The sequence below is a fragment of the Athene noctua genome, chromosome 1, assembly GCF_965140245.1.
Source record: "Athene noctua chromosome 1, bAthNoc1.hap1.1, whole genome shotgun sequence".
Classification (NCBI taxonomy): domain Eukaryota; kingdom Metazoa; phylum Chordata; class Aves; order Strigiformes; family Strigidae; genus Athene; species Athene noctua.
In genome coordinates, this window is record NC_134037.1 from 96,197,286 (window position 1) to 96,218,014 (window position 20,729).

At 41.6% G+C, this 20,729-nt stretch overlaps 1 protein-coding gene across 4 annotated transcripts in view; it reads left to right on the top strand.

The window, feature by feature from the left end:
• The window catches only part of DAAM2 (dishevelled associated activator of morphogenesis 2), a 201,724-nt gene that overhangs the window by 154,846 nt on the left and 26,149 nt on the right, over positions 1-20,729 (top strand). For 3 of the 4 annotated variants that reach the window (XM_074897033.1, XM_074897034.1, XM_074897032.1), the window contains 5 exons: positions 191-375; positions 1,328-1,645; positions 8,540-8,647; positions 11,423-11,455; positions 14,961-15,067. In XM_074897033.1, coding sequence (XP_074753134.1) covers positions 191-375; positions 1,328-1,645; positions 8,540-8,647; positions 11,423-11,455; positions 14,961-15,067 — 751 coding nt within the window. The remainder of the gene's footprint in view (positions 1-190; positions 376-1,327; positions 1,646-8,539; positions 8,648-11,422; positions 11,456-14,960; positions 15,068-20,729) is intronic. The other variant, XM_074897035.1, reaches the window with a different exon arrangement.

Below are 20,729 nucleotides of genomic sequence, written 5' to 3' on the forward strand. Positions count from 1 at the left end.
GTGAAACTTGGGTATTGCTGTCTTGATCACTGAAGATCACTGTCAAGACAGTCAGACTCTGTTTTTCTTTTTCCTACTCTTGTTATGCTTCCACAGTTGAACTGTCAACTTTATTTCAGCATAACCTGCATCTCTTCAGGGACTGTTCATGAGCTTTATTTCATCAGCCCCGCTTGCCTGTTCCCCCTAGATCATGCCGAGCTGATGAGCAGGCTAGAGAAGAAGGAGCGGGAATGTGAGACAAAGACCCAGGAGAAAGACGAAATGATGAAGACACTGAACAAAATGAAGGACAAGCTGCAGAAGGAATCGTTGGAGTTGCGCCAGACCCGGGACCAGATGAACGACCTGGTGGCTCAACTTAATGAGTTCTCGGTATGAGACTGGGACTCTTCCCATCCTTGTTTAAAGCCTGCTAAGTAGTGAATGATAAACAAAAGCACATTATGAGTGAAACACTCTCTATGGTCAGTACAGAGAGAGTCTGTCTAGCCAGCTACAAAGATGAATACTTAGAAGCTGCTCAGCTTTTAGCTGAGACTGAAATCCCTGAGCTGGTGGTATAGAATGGATAATGCGTGGGCTACCCCATTCCTTCTCCTCAGCTACCTCCTTGCAGGACCTGCTGAGGCACATGTGTCCTCCTCCAGCCATAATTCTTACTGCTGAGTGGGGTAGCCCTGGTTGTTATTTCAGTGGAATGGAGAGAAATCTCCCAGATACAAAAGTAAATTTAATAAAGAAACAGGATTCCTGTCATGCTTCAGGAGCATCTGTACTGCCTTGCAGCTCTGCAGAAGTGACATTTGTATCTGCTCCCTCCTACATGCTTCTCCTTCTGTCCCGGCAGTGTGCCTGAGTTTCAACTCGCCAGGACACAACCCTGAGAAGTTAGACACTGCAGAAAGCAGATTCATTCCCTCCTTCCTTCTCCCACTTTGCATTAGTGGGGCCTAATGACAGGTATTCAGTATTTCAAACCCTAAGGTTTACAACCCAGGAGTTCAAAAGTTCGTAAGATTGAACTTTTCTCTTTTTTCATACATAAGGAGAAAATAATACGTTTTGGCTTCTTTTACTAGCTTTCTGTTTTTCTGAGCCATTTATGATTCCTTTTTTCAAGCTCTTCTCCGTAACTTCAAGAGCTTGAAACTTTCTCTTAAATGAAAGCTGAGATTCCTCCCTTTATTGCATGGCTTTGAGTGCAGGAGGCTTTAAAGAAAACATCTAATATTTTGAGACTCGTAATAAAATCACATCAGCAGGCAACATGAAGTTATCATGCCTTTTAAACTGTTTCTTCTTCTGTGTGTTTTTTATTTTCCAGCAAGGGGGCAGCATTTCCTTCCCACCCCCACCACCCCCCCCTCCAGGTGGCCCATTAGCTTTGTCATCTTCTCACATGTCTGAGAATTTGCCACCACTGCCACCTCCTCTGCCTTTCTCCAGCTGTCCCCCTCCTCCTGCTCCACCACCTCCTCCAGGAGGACCTCCTCCCCCACCAGGAGCACCACCTTTCTTCAGCATGGGGATGCCACCCCCCTCAACAACCACTTTCAGCAGCAGTGGCACCAGCCTGAAGAAGAAGTCTATCCCGCAGCCTTCACACCCACTGAAATCCTTCAACTGGGCTAAGCTGAGTGAGGTAAGAAATTGCAGTAGTGTCAGCAATTAATTTACTTTATAAATATAACTTGGTGTTGCTTAACGCCATGAAGTGCAAGGTGAAAGAAGCAAATGATATTGTGGCTTTCTGTGGGCTGAGGTCAGCAGGAGTCAATAACTGTCTTGAGGGAGTCTCCCCAGTTCTCCAGCAGTGCAGCATATCTCCTGTGATGACCAAGGTGCTGGTTAGACTGAGCTGCAGTAGATCTATCTGGGCATGCTATTGGTTAGGCGAAGCTATAGTGGGACTGAATACGTAAGCCAGAGATGAACATCTCCAGGACTGGTGTGCCAGAGGTGCCCTCACTTGTGTGTCAGAAAAGGATGGCCAGAGCCAATGTGGGCAAAACATGGTGAGAACCAGTTTCAAAACCAGCCTTCTCTACCCTGGCACGAGAGATCACCAAGGAAAGAAAGGTGGCCTAATTCTTCTCACCATTTGTTCATAGCCATGAGGGAAGCTGCCCTTCTTCTTGCATGGTTACAACTCTATCTCTTGGCAATAAAACTTCAAACTGACAATAAAAATGGAGGACTTGGATTCTTCCTGTTGCACTCATTTTCTGCTACCTTGGTTACCTCTCTTTCCCCTCCACTTCTCTCTTTTCCTTCTCTCTTTTTCTTTTTTTCCCCCTATCCTCCCCTTCTCTTTAGGTATTAATTTTTTTTAACTGATTTAGAAAGAAAAAAGCATCTGTGTTGCGTTTGGACTGCTGCCTAGAAACCCAGGTTCTCTTTTAGACTGAAACTCACCCAGGGCCCAACTCTGGCATTTGGAATGAGCGTCCAGGGACCTCTGGAATGCCACAAGAATTCTCTCTCCCCCTCTCTCCTTTTCTTTAAAATAAAGTGAAGTGAAATATTTGCTGCACCGTCTGTGCTTGTCTGTCAAGGCCACGTGGGGGGTGTGGGAGAGAATGTAAGGACAGGGATTTATTTTCCTTTGCAGAACACTGGACTTAGTGCTGTGAAGAAATAATAACTAATATATGTATATATATGAATGTATATGAAAAAGAGAGTGTCACAGGTGTTTCTGTTTAGTGTACAGAACTGTAGGCTTATCCTGCCCTCTGGTTAGGAGTGAAGGCAGCTGTGCTAATAAAATTGAAGACCTGGGTGGTGAGGTGGGTGAAAGATGCTATTTTGAGGAGGGCAGAATAGTTGGGAAAAGGGTCATAAGAGGGTGGGGGCTTCATTTTGGGATGTTTGCCACTGTTAGCGTTTCAAGACTGTTAACGTATCTGCAAAACTGTGGAGATTGTGGTGCAGACACAGGTGGCTTGTCTTGTTATTTGGGTTGCACTTTGTTATGGAATTATTGATTCCACTGACTGCTGGAGGAGGCAATACATTTTAGTCATCTTTGTCAGTTATCCTAGATTCCCTGCTTCAATACCAGGCACTTTTTTCCGTTCACATGGATATGAATCCTCTGAATGCAAAGTCATGGGTAGATTGGATGGCCTTATCTTGCCTTTTGTTACCGTTGCAGTACTTCTGTGGTGTTCTGCTGAACTGTCAAAGTAGCCATACTCACCTGAACAAATGAAGACTTGCAATAAGCACAGTGGCTGGGAGCAACATATCTGGAGTTTTTGAGCATGGGAACTGAGGCCTGGAAGTACACATAGAATTATTGTGGTTCGTGGTAGTGTTTAACTTCCAGTTCACATGAATGCAAGTTTTTCCCACAAAAACATTTTGATGAAAAATACATCTGACATCATGTATATATTTTTCTTTTTTAAAAGACCCATCTAGTTAGCAAGGAGCACAGGCATGTCTGCACCATGCAAAACAGCTAGATGAGGTGACACAGTGTTGGAAGCAGAGCTGTACAGAAACTTAGGGCTGCAGCCAGGTCAAATATGTTATTCAGCTCTTCGGTATCTCTACATACAGTTTAGACAATCCTACTCAAAGCAGTTAGTACAGAGTATCTCCCCTAAGGTTTCTTAAGTAAGTGTGAAGATGATGCCAGGACAGAGGCAGCCCACATGAGTGCAAACGCCTTTCTGTCCATGCAGCCTACCTCAAGAGAGTGAGAGAAAGCCAACAGAGGCCAAGAGGATTGTGGATTGGGCTGGCTGAGAGAGACTTGTCTGCAATATGCTTTCTCGGTAGCAGAATCAAGGCTGTTCTCCAGGGCAATTCATATGACACCTTTTTTTTTCCCAATGCTGATTTTGTCTTTGGAAGGAAAGGACTGAGCTGTTGGGTCTTAGGAGAATGACCAAATATATTCAAACTCTTAGCAGTTGACAATAACAGATTGTTCGCAGTTCCCATGGGCACCGCAAAAGAAGGTTTGACTGGAAAGTATTCGTGCTTTTAACAAGTAAACTCCAACAATCTGCTAATTTCCTTTGAGAATTAAAGATTTTGTACTAGCTTTGATGTGAGCTGATGATCAGTGGCAAAGCCATTTAGATGCACGGATGGGCTGAGTTCTGATGAAGCCCTTCCACACCACAGCTCCATTCATACAGCACTGTAACATTGTCTGTGAATTCCATTCATACAGCACTATAGTAGTGCTGGTGCCAAGGATGTCTGTTTTTTAAGAAAAAGATATTGCAATGTAACCACTGTAATATTCTGGAAAGATTCCTTTCTTTGTTTCTGGACAGCAAGTGGAGTGTGCTCTCAATCTGAATTTTACACACCACTCAAGGTCAAACAGGGACCAGAAATTATGGTTAAACCAAATGATGGACTGGTTTAAAGCACACTGGAAGTATGGATTAATGTAACTACCTCTTTAATAAATATAACCATAGTGATTTGAAGTTATCAGTGTAAATCAAGTCAACCTTCAATTCTACTGCTTGTTACCTCATGGCTGAAAAAGCATCTTCCCATTAAGAATCAGGCTGGTAATGACTTGTAAGTCAATGATCTGAAAGGGGCTATTTTTAGCCAGATCTAAAAAGACCTAGGTGAAATTGTCTCAGAAGAAAGATATTTGTTCTACATAGTTCACATAGGATTTAAAAAAAAAAAGAAAACAAACACCCGCAAAACCCAAAAACCCAATCACATAAACAGAAAATGTTAATTTTGACACTGATTTTTTTTTTTTTTTTAAATATATTTCTGTATTGTTACTGATGATTCTGATTTCTGGAACTTTCTTCCTAAAAGCAGCCTGAGGATCATGGCAAACAATGATGCAGGACTGCTGCCAGAGACTCAAAATCTCAGTGTGAAGCTACTCATTATAGCCTTGGTGGTGCCTAGTCCTACAGTGAGATAAAACAGCTGTCTTAATTAACAAACATGCCAGAAATACAATTTTTGCTCTAAGTGGATTTTTCTTACAATGAGGAAAGGATCTGATATCAAGAGAGAGATTTGAAAGACGCACTCTGATCATATCCTTTCAGATTCATAATGGAATTATGAATTAAAATTTTAAGTTGCTTCACTTTTTGATGGCTACTATTTTACAAATATTAACCTACTAATAAACAGGATTGTCTGCTCCATATTGTCTGCTTGTATTCACAAGACACTCATAGTTTTTTATGGTTTATCTGGACCTGCAGGACAAACAAAAGGCTTTCCCAAAGTTTTCACTCATGCTGTGAGGTTATTGAGGCATGACGGACTTTGGTGGCTTGCAGAGTATCACTATTATCTTTCAGGGTAAATAAAATCATCTGTTGGATGTAGCAGCTTGATACGATTTGTAGCTCTATGAAATACTGTCATTCTCTAATCTTGGTAGGTCTTTCAGCAAACTGAGCTTCGTTGCAATGAATGGAATGACAACTGCAGCAGCTACAGTGAGAAAACTTAAATGCAACATACCAAAAACTCACCTTGATGGAGCAAATGCCTTGTCAATATTTGTCTTGATAATAATATTTTGCTAGAGGAGGTTGGGAAATATAGTTCATAGGATTTTCTTCTCAAAGGGAGCCAAGACTTTGCAAAGCAAAGGAACCACAGATCTTGGAAGACTTGTAGAATGAGTGAATTGATAAACAAATATGCGGAGAAAAGTGTATTACAGATGAAGTGACCTCTCTTTTTTCTAAGGAGAGAGAAAAAAGAAAAAAAGAAATAAATAATTTATTTTAAAATTGTTATTTAGGGACTGTAAATATTTTTTTATGGTGTTGAGAGAATCATTTATCATAGCAACCACATTATGCAAGTCTGTTTCTCTTACAACTCTCAGTCTCACTGGCTGATGACAAGGAACTATCAGCCAGTTAATCCATAACTGAGTAGCAAGACCTCAGTGTAGGAAATTATCTGGCAGCAACAGGAAAGTTTTCAAGGGCAGAGCTTAGGGTATCTATAGAAGGAACAGCACCATTGCAAGTGGTTTGTGTAACAAAGGTTTTTTATACCTCTGCTTGTCTCATTTTTGCTTTGACTGGATTAGCCCATTTCGTTTTCAAGCACTAATATCGGGTTTCTTGCGTCAAAGTTCTGTTTGTGCACACCATTACAATGGGTGCTGCTTTGGAATTGGTCTTTCTGCTACAAGTAGCATAAACCATCCTGTACAGGACCAGATTCAATCTGGGTCTTAAATGAATCTGAATTGATATAATTTTCACTTCCTTGGATTGTTTTTCTGGGCAAGTATGGATGAGAACTACTCTCTGCAATTCCGTTGTGAGTCTCAGAACTGCCTGTTCTGGCACCTCTGCAGTTCACTCAGACTAGCCTGTTCTGTAGCACATTTTCACTGTTCTTGCCATTTGTGGGGAAACTTCAGGCCCATGAGAGTTTTGCAGCCGGGCAGATAGATGGGCAAGACTCTCATGAGTAGCTGTCTCTTGCGTCACATCCAGCCTTCTGCCAAACACAGCATGTAGCTTTTTGGCACAGGGCTTTATCCCAATGATGACTCTAAGGACCTCTCCTGAGACTAAGGACTGCTCCTGAAGTCATGTCCACTGCCTCCTATCAAGAAATATTCTTCCATTTCAGTGTTTAATAGGATAATCTGAAACAGTGAAAAACTCAGAGAACTGGCCTGCTTTTCAAATACATCCCTCAGGATTTATAATTCAAGGTTTATAAAGCCAGCCTGGTAATTGAATGAGAATGAACGCTCTGCCTGGATGCTTCTGGCTAGGATTGGCAGTAGAGTCCAAGGTTAGGATAAAATGAAAATTAACTTTGTCTCCTGTTCCTTTGGCTGAGATGAGCCTTCCAAACTCGTTTTTCGTGTTATAGTCACATGGTCATGATGGTTTTCCTACTATGGAAAGAAGAGCCCCACTGACTGCAAGGAATGTTACAATGATTTTGGTGAGCCTACTCAGGGATGGGTGCTGCTCCCATCTAGTAGTGTATGCTCTCACTGTAAATAGGACTGCAGCACTGCAGACACCCCTCCTTGTCCTCAGGCACTCACAAGCTGCCTCTGGAGGGGAGGGTGTTGGTTTTCCTCCACGGTGTCTGCCTTGCCAGGAATTTCCTCCAGAACACTTCACACTTTTATTTCCTCCTCATTTCATCCTCCCATCAGGTTTTTTCCTTGCTCCTTGAGCCTTGTGGCTTAGCACATTTCCCTCATTCCTTTGATGACTGTGAATGGGAAGTAGAGCCTGTTCCTAATTAGTTCTGATAATGAAGTGTTAACACACTTTGCTGCATAGGTACGGGTCAGGTACTTCAGAGCTGGAGCCTGTGTGAGGGTTTCATTGCTATTGCTTGCTGTTCCTGGCTTTCTCTGCATCAGTGTTCTGCTGGCTCTTCATGTCTTGGGGTTTGCTTAGGTCTTTTTACAATCTATTCTGTTCACTTAATTTTTCTTTTAATCAGCACCTTCTTTGTTTTTCCAGTTACTAAAGTGCAATAAATGTAAACTTCATTAACTAAATCAATTGAAAGACAGCATTGTCAGGTGTGAAGAGCAAGTTTTACTTTTCTGAATGGGTAGTTACCCAAAGCTTGTCCCACACAACATGCATCTTAACAGTCAGTAGGAAGGAGAAGGTAGTTCAACCTTTGTGTCCTCTTTACCAGCAAGGACATCTGTCCTGAGGATGTCAGCAGGAGAACCCAAGACCTTCTTCTAATTTGGAATGACTGCTGATTAGCTAATCCATGTACTACAAGAGTTTATTTGGTCCAGGGTTGGTGGACAGCAGAGTTGGAGGAGGAGTCTGTGCCTGTCTCTCTCCATGCCTAATCATCTGCTAGGCAGCTGGGATTCCCTGGCATTCAGGATAATGTATCATTTGGGTTGTGAACATTTCCAGTTAGTGTGGATGATGCTCTTTCAGGGATCTAGTTTGTGTCTGAGTCAACAACTCATGTAGACAGGGGAGATCATGTAATATGAAACAATTAGACTTCAAAGACTCAGAGCCTTAAAAGTAAAATAAAATAAAATCTTAAACTACTTTCACAGGCAGGCAGAATGAAAACCACACACCCTTTGGACTTTACAACAGGACATGGCAAAATTTGCAGAAGGGAAGATGTGTCTGGGGTTTGTCATGCATCAGTGCCCTTCATAAGCTTTTTCCTCATGATGGTAACACTTCTTTCAGCATGACCACAATCATTGTCTTAGACAGATGGCCGCTCTTGAAAGGAAATGTACTGTGGGATCATGGATATTGCTTGAGATATGGTCTGCTAGTCTTGGAATGTGCCCTTTCATCCGAGGCTTGCTGTGATGAAAAATACAAATCTCAGTGTTTAAAAAAACCAAAACAACAACCAACCACTATTTTCTTCTCCTTTGACTCTTGAAACAAAGTGTACCCTCTAAAATAACATCAGTAGTATACAGGAAAATGGCCAGTGAGCAGGAGAGTATGATCTGTCCAAATGGAATTGGATGTTCTTAGCTAAAAGCTTTTGCAACCTCATTAAACATGACCTTTTCTTTCAGGAGAGGATCCATGGCACAATCTGGAATGAGATTGATGATTTAAAGGCATTCAAGGTGCTGGATCTAGAAGATTTTGAAAAGATGTTCTCCGCATATCAAAGACACCAGGTAGGGGTGAACTCTTCCACACCTTGTCTTCCTTGAGTTTCTGGAGGAGGAAAGAACACTTGACAGTAATTTGGGCCCTCGTCCACCTGCATTCAGGCTGCATCACTTGCTGCTCTGACACCATTCAAAACATCACAAGACCAAAAGAAGCGGGGAGGACATATAGGGCAGAGGATAAACTTCTGCATTTTACATACTTTATACTAACGGGCAGCTTTCTGAAACAGTTCCCAACAGGTAATGCTCTATTTGATCTCAGCAGGCACTGGCTTCCAAAAGCTCCTGAGCTTTACATTCATGCTTGATATCCATCTTTCTATTTCTCCCATTCATCCAGAGGAAAAGTCCATAGTTGCCCAAGTACTGAGTAAGGTGGTTGAATTAGCTGTCTTTCACTTTGCCTACTTTTTCTTAAACAGCCAAGTGACCTAACTGGCTAGGTGACAGAAACTTTCTGAATTACAGATTATAACACAAATAGCATACTTTAAAAGCAGCCATTTATTAGAATGTCTTTTTTTCCTCTTCTTCTTCTTGGAAAGCAAGTCACCTTCAGTCTGTCTGTCCCTGCTGAATGAAACTAAGCAGTAGAGGGATTGTGCTTGCACTCACTGAATTCCTCCAGCTTTCCTTTGCTTTTGAAATATGTTTGGAGAAATTCAATCTTTTGTACTCTGCAGAATTGGATCATTGCTCTGAAGTTTTAGGAAAAGACACAGACATGATTGCCATAAGGAGCCTTTATGATTAAGCCTTACAGTGATGATGACCACTTCATTAACTTATTCAGTACCTTAAAATTAACAAACCAACCCCTTGTCTTTGGGCTTTCCATCTGTTCACTTTTCTTGTTCATTTTTCTATCTAATCCAGTAAACACAATGAATAACTCTTCTGATTTAATAGCTCACAGCCATATAGATAAGCATCCCAACTTCAGCTGTGAAGAATGTGATGTTACCCGTTGCATGATGAGATTTCATTTCTCATTCTGCTCCTGCAAATAGCTGTTGCTGTTTCAGTAGGTCCCTCTCTCTTTCTGTGAATCCCATTCCCTGAAACAAGAATTTAGTTCACACAGGGGAAGAAAGGTACGTGAAACTTCAGTGCTGTTACAAGATTGGATTTAGACCCTGTGCCAACAGATTAGCTACGGTAGTGAGCTCCCAGTTGTTTTGCAAGTAGCCAGACTGTCATCTGTGCACAAGTAGCCATTGCAGCATCAGGGTGCCATTTCAATGTTTCGGGTGCAAACATTGCAGCTTTGTCACTAGAAATGCCCTTGCAAAACCTTGCTTCCTTTGGGCCCCAAAATCCAAAGCCAGAGCTGTACTGGTCTGCTGATTCTCAGTTAGAATCATAGTATTTATGGCTGTGTTACCAATTACTGAAAAGCAGCTTGGCCTATTCAACTGTAAACTAACCTGACCCTTACCCCTGCCCACTGGAATGGAGCCATCATCTCAGGGTGACCTCCATGGGTCTCAGAACAGTTCTCTTCCATCCTCATTAAACACACTTTATAACAGTGACTTCAGACACTAAAGAATAATTTCCGTAAGTTACCCGTATTTTTGTGTAGTTAGGTGTATTGCTGCTTGTCCAGCTTCTGTTGAGGGTTTTGGTTGGGTTTTTTTCCCCTTAAATATCCTGTTGTTATTACTTTATGTAATGCTTTGTTTTTCATCCATACTCACTTCAGTGTGAACTGGATTACAATCAACAAGTCCTCATCAGTTGTTGTTCTTTTTTAAAGACCAGGCAACCAAAGTTGCTTTTGAATTAAAAGCCTACGAGAACTTTTACAGTTGATTCACACTTAGTCTTTTCTCCTCTTTTATTTTTGGAAATACTCCACTCTGGCCAAGTATATGTTTACCCTGGGTTTGTGACTTCTAAACTTTATCCAAATGTCTGTAAAGAAAAATGTCAATGCAAAGCCCTGCTCTTTTGCATCTGAAATGTTGAATGAGTATAGATAAATACATTTATTTTTTTTGCTGTTATTAACATAATCTTCATATTCTTTCCAGTTTCATTTACATTAAAGATATTGTCTTTCTTCTTCATTTTTTTAATGACAAATGGTCTCTTCTCCTCTCTCAGGCCCAGTATATAATTTTTGACTGGCTATGAGGGAAAGCAGAATTGTCTAGTGTACAGAATTCTGGACCAAGAAATCTTACACTTGTCTTTTGACCTTTTGATTCAGTGTATCTAGTGTTTTCCTGGAGTACAGAATATGTTGTGAAATAGTTGGTGTCTGTCACCCAGTAGTGCTGTAAGCCTTTGGTGGTTACAGAGTGCTTTCAAAATACTTGGCTCTAAGTTGTTAAAGGGTATAACATGGTGTTGAAACAAGTTTTTACTAATAATGGCAATCTGTGCCTGTGCATCAGGAGAGGAGAACTGGCTCTCAGATTTTAACCTTGGCAGTTCTTTCAGTAAGGCTCCGGACTAGATTTGTAAAAGTATTTAAGCTTTATCCTAGCTAATGTTTCAAGACCTAAAAGATTTGTGCTTTGGAGACTGAATTTATTCTTGACAGAAAAGACCTAGAACTCCTAGTTCCCCAACATCTGCTAATTTAAAATATGCAAAGAAATGCTGAAATACCTTTGAACCATCTGGGCCAGTATTACTTGCTAAGCATTTTATTCTCTTAGAAAACAGTGTGTGTCTAAATTCAGCTGCCTCGTTAAACTTGATATCTTTCTCTGTGACTAATTTTTGGCATGTTTCCTTCTTCGTTACTTGCGGCTGCTGTCTGCATAGGATCTGCTAACTAACCCCTCCTCCTGTAAGCAGGTGAGTATCATTGTCTGCCTCCTGATCCTCTTGCACTGTGTGGGAAGGTGAAGTCCTGCACCATGCCTTTATGGGGTCGTGACTCATCTCATGCTACTCTTTCATATGCCCTTGCACCTCTGCTTACTGGGTGGGAAAGGTGGTACAAAAAAACCCTTTAGTTATATTAGCTCTGTGATAGGAAGTAGTTCCTGTTCTTTTATTTAGCTATAACGTCGCTGTGGTTTCTGCTGATGTCTGTAGTCCCCTTTTTGACGACCCTGAGGAAAAAGACCAGAGACAAAGTAGAAAGTGAATGTGAACACTTCAAATTAATAGTCTCTCTAATAGAGACTAAAAGGGGCTTTTGGGAGCCTTCACTCCAACTGTTCCTGTCTGTGGCCCATCTGCTTTGGACAGTACTGAAGTCTCCAGATGTATTCACTAGCCACAGACTTTCTGATAAAGAAAAACTTTCTGTAGAACCAGAAGGAACTTTGATTGGGCAGAAGGATTTGTGCCAGCTGAGGAGCAGAAGTATTAGACTAGAGGAAAGCCTACTTAATTTCAAGCTGCTAAAGCCCTCAGAAAGTTCAGCGCAAGAATGAAATGGTGTTTAGATGAAGTAGAGATATCAGACTGCCCACATGTCTTCAAACTGGCTACCTAGCAATTTATTCATCATCTTCAGTAAAACTCTTCGCAACACTTTTGGGAAGAGCAGCGTTCTCAGAAGAGGGTTTTTCAGATGTTATCACAAATGTCTCTGGTGACTTCAGAAGAAAGTTGTCCTCGCCATGAGTGCTCAGGGAACTGTATCTGGAAAATCTAGTCAGGACCACTGCCACTGGGTGAGTCTAATACATGGCTCTGGGTCTCTTACTGGCATTCATCGTGGTAGCGTGCACCATGAAACAAGTCAATATGGGAGAAATAATTCCCTAAAGTATGGATAATTACTAGAACCTAGGGTGCTGCCATGGTACCAGACCACAAGTTTTGCAGCTAACCAAAATCAAACTGTATTTGACACAGGGCAGCAATATGATGAACACATTCCACATGTCTAGTCTTTCCAGTACTGAAATTTTAGTTGATTTTTGAATTTGAAATGCAAGTCTCAAATCTGAAATACTCTTTGAAGCACATAACATAATGTTATCCCAGATGGAAAGTTGGTAAAGATTGATGGAATAAAACTTAGAGATCCTGTGTATCAGGTTGATAACAGCTCCAACTATCCTTGCTTTGTGTGGTTGGCCTATCTCACAAAAGCTAATCACTACTGCCCCCTTGCTCCTCTTTTTCTGTGTCTAAGAAAATGCAGATAGTCCATATGCAATCTGTTTTCCCTCAGCTAAACTTGCAATCTGGCTTTGGTAAAACCTGAGGCTTCATCTGCTTTTGCTTACACACAACTTCAAGTATCTATAAATATCTCCTCAATATGAGTTGAAGAGAATATATTTTTAGATGAGACTAGTCCACTCCTTACAACCAAGGAGTGAGCCACATCTGAATAGTTCAAATTATTCATCTGTGTTGAACCTTGTGGGTTGGGAAATTGGAAATGGCATGGAGACTATTATACAAATCCCTGCTGCATGGCTTTAGGGGAAACTGTCTAAACGCCCACTCCACATACACAGCCAAACCCTAAAACAATTTGTCTTTGTCCTTGGGATGGGTGCTGGTTAACGCTGAGCAGGTGTCCTTGTCTGCAAACTTTAGCTAGTGAGGGATAGTGAATCTTTTAAACCAAGAGCATAGACCAAGTACCTTTGTTACCTTCAACAGCTGCCTATCTTCCCATTCTGTCTTCCTCCTCACAAGCTGAGGAAACTCAGGAAAGCTTTGACATCTCTACATGCTGGATTATACTGGTAGTGCCCTGCTTTTTGCTATTGTTACTTATTCTCTCAGAAATAATAAACTTGCCCAATGCGCAATTTTTCCTTTTCTGGAAACACTATCTGATGTATTGAGTAACATTGCAATTTTTTTCTGCCGAGCTAGACACTTTTGACACATCCAGCAGAAGTACTGTGTGCACGTCTTCAGCTGGTGCACTGTACCTGTTTATAAATGCCACTCAGTATTGGTGGTGGCTCATTGCAGCACATTTGGACACGGTTGTATGAATCCTTTGTCTATCCAGGAACAACAGCTGATTGTACCAAGAACTCAAATGACAACTAGCAATATGAATCTATGATTTACATTTAACTCTCAAATACATGGGTGTCAAAATCTCTTGGAACAGATTAGTTGTGCTGATATAAGTACGCCTTGAACTGTAGAACCTTGAGTCCTGGGAGTGAATTCTGCGAACACCACTGCTTACTGTGATCTTACACTTTTCCTTGTGTATCTGCTGTTGACCACTCTCAGGGACAGGATACTGGGTTAGATGGACCTTTTGATCTGATTCAGCATGCTTGCTGTTATGACCTAAGAAAGAAGTCATGTGACTAATTTGAGGGATGCATTCAAAGCTAGTTTATAATGGTAAATCTCAAAATGTCAAGGCGTGACAATATGGATATCATGGAAAGGCATTTTTGAAGAGTTTCTAGCAGCAGTTAGGTGGGAAAATAAAAACTGTCCTGTTTCCAATTCCCTCTTCTCTGTTGGTAACTAGAGAGCTATTATCCAGGATTAACACCTTTACTATTACCTCTACTTCTCTTTAAGCAATGGTGTTAAAAGATACTCAGAAGAACTACAGAAAACCAATCTCTGGAAGTGAAACAAATCCCATTACTCAGGTGTGTAGGCAGGACAAGGAGACAGAGATTTCTGGATGTCGGACTGGGTTTGCAAATAGTTTCTGTGTGCTGTGACAAACATTTTGGACAGGGATTTTCCATGTTTTTTCCAGGGGATGAGTTTGGCAATGGGGATATTGAGAGAACGTGGAAAAAGGGTGGTTTCTGTATGTTTAAAGTTGTTAATTAATTTTAAAAAGAGAGACTAGTTCAGGTGTAGATGTTGAACATTTAGTAACATATATTTAATAAGATAAATGCCATCTTGCCCTACTGCTTGCATCTCTCATATAATATGGATTGGATTGGTCCCATGGCAGCCTTAAGAGATGATGGAAGGATTTTTCCTGATTGCTCTGTAGCTTTTCAAGAACGCTGTGTAATCCCTGCAGGAGGCATCTGCTGAAGGATATGCTGTGACACCAGTGGGTTTTGCCATAATGTGCCTGATTTTCCTGTCATGCCAGTTTTGCACATTAACATAACTGTTGGTAGAGTGACTCTGATAGGTCAGAATCAGGTCCAGTGTTTGGAAAAATGATGTCATAGGTGGTAATGAATGACTTCTGTTTATCTAGTAATACAGTATGTACCTACCTGTTTTCTGCCCTTCCTGTCTCCTTTTCTCATTGCATGGGTGGATTTTCCCAGGTTGGAACGGGTTTTGGTTGGAACGGGTTTTGTTCATTACACTCAGATAAGTCTTGCATGAGAAACATAATACTGATTGTTTTCCTTCCCTTTTAAATTATATGCAGAAAGAGATGGGTTCAACAGAAGACCTTTACCTCTCCACACGAAAGGTGAAAGAGCTCTCTGTGATTGATGGCCGGAGGGCCCAGAATTGTGTCATTCTCCTTTCCAAGTAAGTGTGCTAAGCCTTAGCTCACAGGGTATGCCACAGTCAATGTGGAGGCAAGAGGGGATGGAATTAAATGAATGGACATGTCTCTTTTCCCAGCTAGACCTGCTGTCTAACACCTGCAGAGCTTCAGAGAAACCTCTCTTGCAGTCATAAAAACACATCTCTCTGAAATGTTAGCTTGCTTAACAAATGTATTCGTACACACATTTTGTGTGTTAAACAGATAAACACCAGAATGCATCTCAAGACTCATCACCAGAAAACTATCATTACTCATGGGTAGATGAAAGCAGCTCTTTGGCAGTGCTTGCACTTCACTTTGAGTGACACCTCCCATGCTCTGTGTATGTCATTTGTCTCTGTTCTCTATGTCTCTTTCGAAACGTTGCTCTGAGCATCTCCCTGGAATACAGCAGATCTGAGACTGATGTTCATCTTTGTCATTTTTGACTCTCGGTGAGAAGAGTGGTAAATATAAGAAGATATATTCAAGAACTAGGTCTTATATTTGTACATTAAGTTTTGATAGCCAGGAGTTGCTTTTGCATGCTCCTGCAATGACTGTTGCCTTTAAATGCTGTGACATCTGGGCCCTCTATACGCTTTTCATGTCTTTCTACCAACATGAGTACTGGGCTGGACATCTGTCACTAAATACCAAATTTGTGCAGACACTGATCCACCTAAGAAAGTTTCCTTTCCTACCAGAGGAGGAACAGTAGGGCTGGAGACAGAACCTAGGAAAGCTGTGGCAGTGTTGAGCAATAAAACTGTTCCGTTGATAAGCAGAAAATGCAGGTTCATATGGATGTGATTGCTTGTCTGCTCTAGCAAGCTAACAGTTAAAAGCAAATCTGCGGCCAGACCACCAGGACTGGAGTGAGTTCTTTCCATTGCTTAGTGAAACTCATGGAGGCTCTCATTATGCTATTTATGTGGCATTACCCTGCATGTCAGCAGGACCCCCACTATCCAAACCAGCAATGAGGAAGGGCTTACATTTCTCTCTGCAGCAGTTGCCAACTGTTGGCAGCTGACTGCAGTCTGGGGCAGAGGAATAGGGAGGCATAGGGGCAGTAGGATTTTCATGCTGTTTGACAGACCTGCTAAATTGTGTCTGGGGTTCGGATTAACTCATGTAAGCAGGTGGAACATTTCCTAGAAGTGGTAACATAATGTGTGCAGGTCGCTGGGTTGAGGAGGATGCAGGAACGTGGTCCATGACTTAGTATGACACTAGATACTTATTTGTAAAAATCTTCAGTCTCCAAAACAAAAGCAGCAGAGATGGCAGCAGTACATGTTTTGCAGTATTCACCTCTTCTGCTGTGCAAGTCTGGTCCATTCTTACCTGAGGGGAATCCTCTCTAAATGGTGAGAGAGAGAAAGGACAGCCTCTGTAGTTTGTTTTCCCTTCTGCTGCCTCCAGCAAAGTGTCACTGAAGCATGAACCTTGCACTTCATGGTACACAATGTGTGTTTGCTCCATGTGTGCTGTGAAGCCAATCCACCTCAAGCTGCTAGTCTGGACTCAAACCAGAGGTGAAAAGCTAGGTTTTGTGACTGTCAACTTCTCCACTAGGAAATATCCTGGTCTTGCTGTTAGAAGGCCTAAGATGGATGACAGAGATTTGGAGACTGAGCTCACTGTCCCTAAGGAGCCTTCCAGTTTGCGTTGTGTTCCGTTAACTTTACTGTGCTGCACTGTGGGAAACACCAGTCACCAGAGCTATCACTGGCTTCAATCATTTAATGTTTTTAACAGTCTCACACCCAGGATATCAGAAATACCTTACAGCTTGGCCCTGGATTGCTATTCCTCCCCAAGCTTCCCTTTTAAATGCAACTAGAAAAGCAAAAATCTTTGGGAACTAAAATGGCACCTGTACATTCATGCCTTTTTCTGCTCTTTGTGTTTATATAATTCTATTACTAAAGACAGCAGTTGGGAGGATGGGCTGCAGAGAATAATTGAAAGGGTTTTATGACCCCTTTGCAGGTTTTTTTCATTATGCCACTTCTTCCTCCTTTAGGTCAAACCCTGAAGGAGAGATGCTCCCAGCCGAATCATCCCGGGCTGCTGCCATGCCCTTGCTGCTCCTGCAGCGCACCTTACACATGTGTGCATGTGGGTGTGCACACACGTGCAATGAGAGGGGATTTAAAACTGGTGACAAACAAAGAGAGTTTGTGCAGCCCTGAGCTGCAGCCCCAGCCTTTAGGTTGCCATAGTATCTGCCAACAGCTGTTTCCAATTGACTCTTACTGTGCATATATCCCTGTAGTTTATTCCCCCTTTGTTTACACTAAACTGTCGTGTCCTTTAAAGTAAAATAGCTCCATGGGTTGGGTTTTCTTTCCCTCCACTACTCAAATGTTTTTGTTTTACTAACACGGTGTTAGAAGGGGTCAGGCAGAGCTCATATTTCATATGATCCAGCAAGCCAAAACCTAGCTAGAGTAGAAATAGATGTCTCTTGCTCTCTTTTGCAGAGAGATTGGAGCATGGTAGACTGAAAAGAGATGAAAATTGAATTGCTAGTTGATTTTTGTTGACAGTTAACAGATTCATAAGCCTTTCTCTGCATCCTCATCTCTATTTTAATAAAAAAAAGCTCTATTTCAATTAGTTGATAGCAGTATCTTTCAGTTTCCCTGCAGTGGAAGGATGTAGTTGTCCTTGTTTAATGGAGTCTGATGGTTCCAAAATGAAGTTTGTCTCATAGGCCAACTGTAAAGGTTTGAATAGGCACAAGATCTGTTTAGCTCACAGTGTTTCCAGTAGGCCATAATTCAACCAGGACATGGAACCATCTGTCTGTGGTGAGTCCAGGCACCCACCAGCTTCTAATCTGGCTTTCTTAATGGTGTTTCCAACATACAGTTATTTCTGTCACACTGGAAATCTGCTATCCCTCATGAATTTCCTGATGTCTTCAATTTCCACCAGGCTGAAGATTTACTGTCAGACTTGTGTGGTCTGGAAGAGTCATCCCAGATCCCTGTGTTTCCCTGCTTTCACATAGCAGCTGGAAATTTCTCTGACCTCTCTCACCAGTATGGATTCTCCCTGCCTCCATTACTTAAGTAACGGGTAGTACTGTCGCTGTTCTAGTGTTTTTGTTGTAGCATATCTTTAAATGTTCTTGTAGAATATAAAATGGTCCTTGTAGAACATATCTCAGACATGTATCATTTACTGTCTTGTTCGGTGAAATGCTCTGGTGAGGTCCAGTTCTATGAAACGCGTTGTTCAGAAGGCAGCTGAACATATAATTATGGAACATTTTTGTGCAAGTTATTTTGCATGAATTCCGTCAAAATCATTATGTCAGTGCTCTTCTGAAATGTGTTTGTTATTTATGTGGCCCAGCTAGACAGCAGTAACCCTCTCAAGAGGCTGAAAACAGCAGGAGTGATAGCAAAATGTCATAAAACCAGTAGTAGCAGAAAGCAGAATCTGACTACATAAAAATAGTTTAAAATAGTTTTAAATGTGAATATGACAGATATATGACAAATGTGGATATGACTAGATACTAGCGGGCAGCTCTATCAAATGTTTGTGGCTTTCATGACTGTCAATTCAAACATCTATCAATAAGGGAGAAGAAAAAGGACTTGTGTAGCATTTCCAACCAGAATACTAAAGAGACCAAGTATTTATCTCACATAATTCTGCCTCCTCAGTGTTTCTAAACCCTTTTGGTTCAGACATTAAGAGGACAAGCTATTCAGGCACTGTCAGTCTCCATGTGCTGCCTCTGCTGTGCCCTGAGTCCCCATGTGCCTTTCTGCTACGTGACAATGAAGTGTTCACCCATATTTCAAGGTAGATTCCACGCAGTATGTTATTTTGGAGTACAGATCATATCTTGATACAGAAACATCTCATTGGACTCAGCAGTTCAGTTCCTCAGTGTGCTGCCTTGGAAAACACTAGGCAATAAACAGTGCCTCCTGGGTTCCTAGAGACGTTTTTCTGGTTTTAAGTTAAAGTCCACAATAAATGGCTTCATCTGCTATTCTGAGTATGGTAAACCCCAAGGTTAAACTGAACATATCAGTCAGTGCCATCCTGTCTTAGATCACAACTAGGAACCAGTAGGTAGGGTTGCGATAAAAGATGAACCGCTGCCTCATCAATATCACTGTAATTTGGGGATTCACAAGTTTGGCCATGCTTTGCTCTGCTTGGCTTAGGAAGACAGCCATCCCCAGATCCTTCTTGGTAGGAAATTGTGAGTATTTGAATGCAAAGTAGTTTGGTCACTTGTGAGATTTTGCTGAAGGAGGAAAAGAAAATAAAAGCCTGATTCTTTATGCACTTGGCACAATACTTTAACAGTGAAGTGCTGAAAAGGCACTGATGAATTTTTTCACGTGTTGATACAATGGTGTAAGAGGTACCTGGTAAAATGTCCCAGCTGGTGTCCCCAAAAGGTTAAGGCACTGTCTTCTTCATTGATGAGATGGGTTGGCAGCTAAGAGGATGTGAAAAGAGTGGCTGCATCTTTCTGTCTTCTGAGTGAACATGCAGTTAGGCCAGCCTGACTCCTGAATGTTTCTTCTAAGAGAAAGGAAACATCTCCTTTTCCTGCCTTTATGGGGTAGTGACAATGAGTATTGCCAAAACATAGACATTTAACAGCCTGCAGCTTGGCAGTTGTGCAGAGCCTTATGAGAGCTCAAGAATTAGACAAGACTTATGTCCCAGTCACAAAGTTTGGAAGTGAATTGTCCAGTAGCCTGTGTGAAATGAGTTGTGGAGATGGAGAATTCTGCAGTCAGTAAAAGCTAAGATTTGAGTGAGCTCTACAAACTGGCCTTAGGATGCAGCTAAGTATCAGTCAGTACCTCTCACTGTCACAGCTACTACTATTCACATCTTTTGGAAACACTGGTTCAGTTCAGCTTGAAGTAGAAAATGGCCTTGATAACCTGATAATCAGTCCCCTTCAATGTAAAAAGAATGAGATTATGATCCCTGTGGAATGGGAGGTTAGTAGAGCTCCAACAAAAGTCCAGGTTCTGTGGTGGTAGGCAAGCATGCTTCTTTCTCAAAAGCTAAGCAAGATCCAAGGAACAAGCCCATGAAGTAACTCACTTTTTCCTCTGAGGGGTAGATAGTTAATGAGCGACAAGTATGCTGCTTTGATCCATGGGAGGGAGGGATAAAGGGGGGAGGCTACAATGAGTTAAATCAATGGGTATATTTAAGGAGGAAAAATAAGTGAGTACTGGATGTCTGTAAGAGATGTTGATGTAAAATTGCAACATGTCTCCCAGACATGTTCAGAGTCAGGCTGACTGCTTTCTCCAAGAGGACGAAACAATAAACCACTTGATGTCTGCAAGTGAGGCTGGTGTTAAATCAGCCGAGGTGTCCTGGGGAGATTAGTGATGAATTACTCTACAGAGTCAATAGAGATTATTTATGAAGCCGGAGGGGATAGAGGGAGGCAGGCTAAGTACCATATCAGAAGTTATTTGGTACTTTTTGAGCTTTAACATTGCTTGAAGATGACTCAAGCAGTTGGACTTCCATATGCTGCCACCAGATGTACGGATGAGGTAAGAAGGAGGGAATATTCTCAGTAAAAGATCCCTTTCCTTCCTCATCTGACCAATGTTAGGCTGCTGTTGAACAAAAACAGTCAGT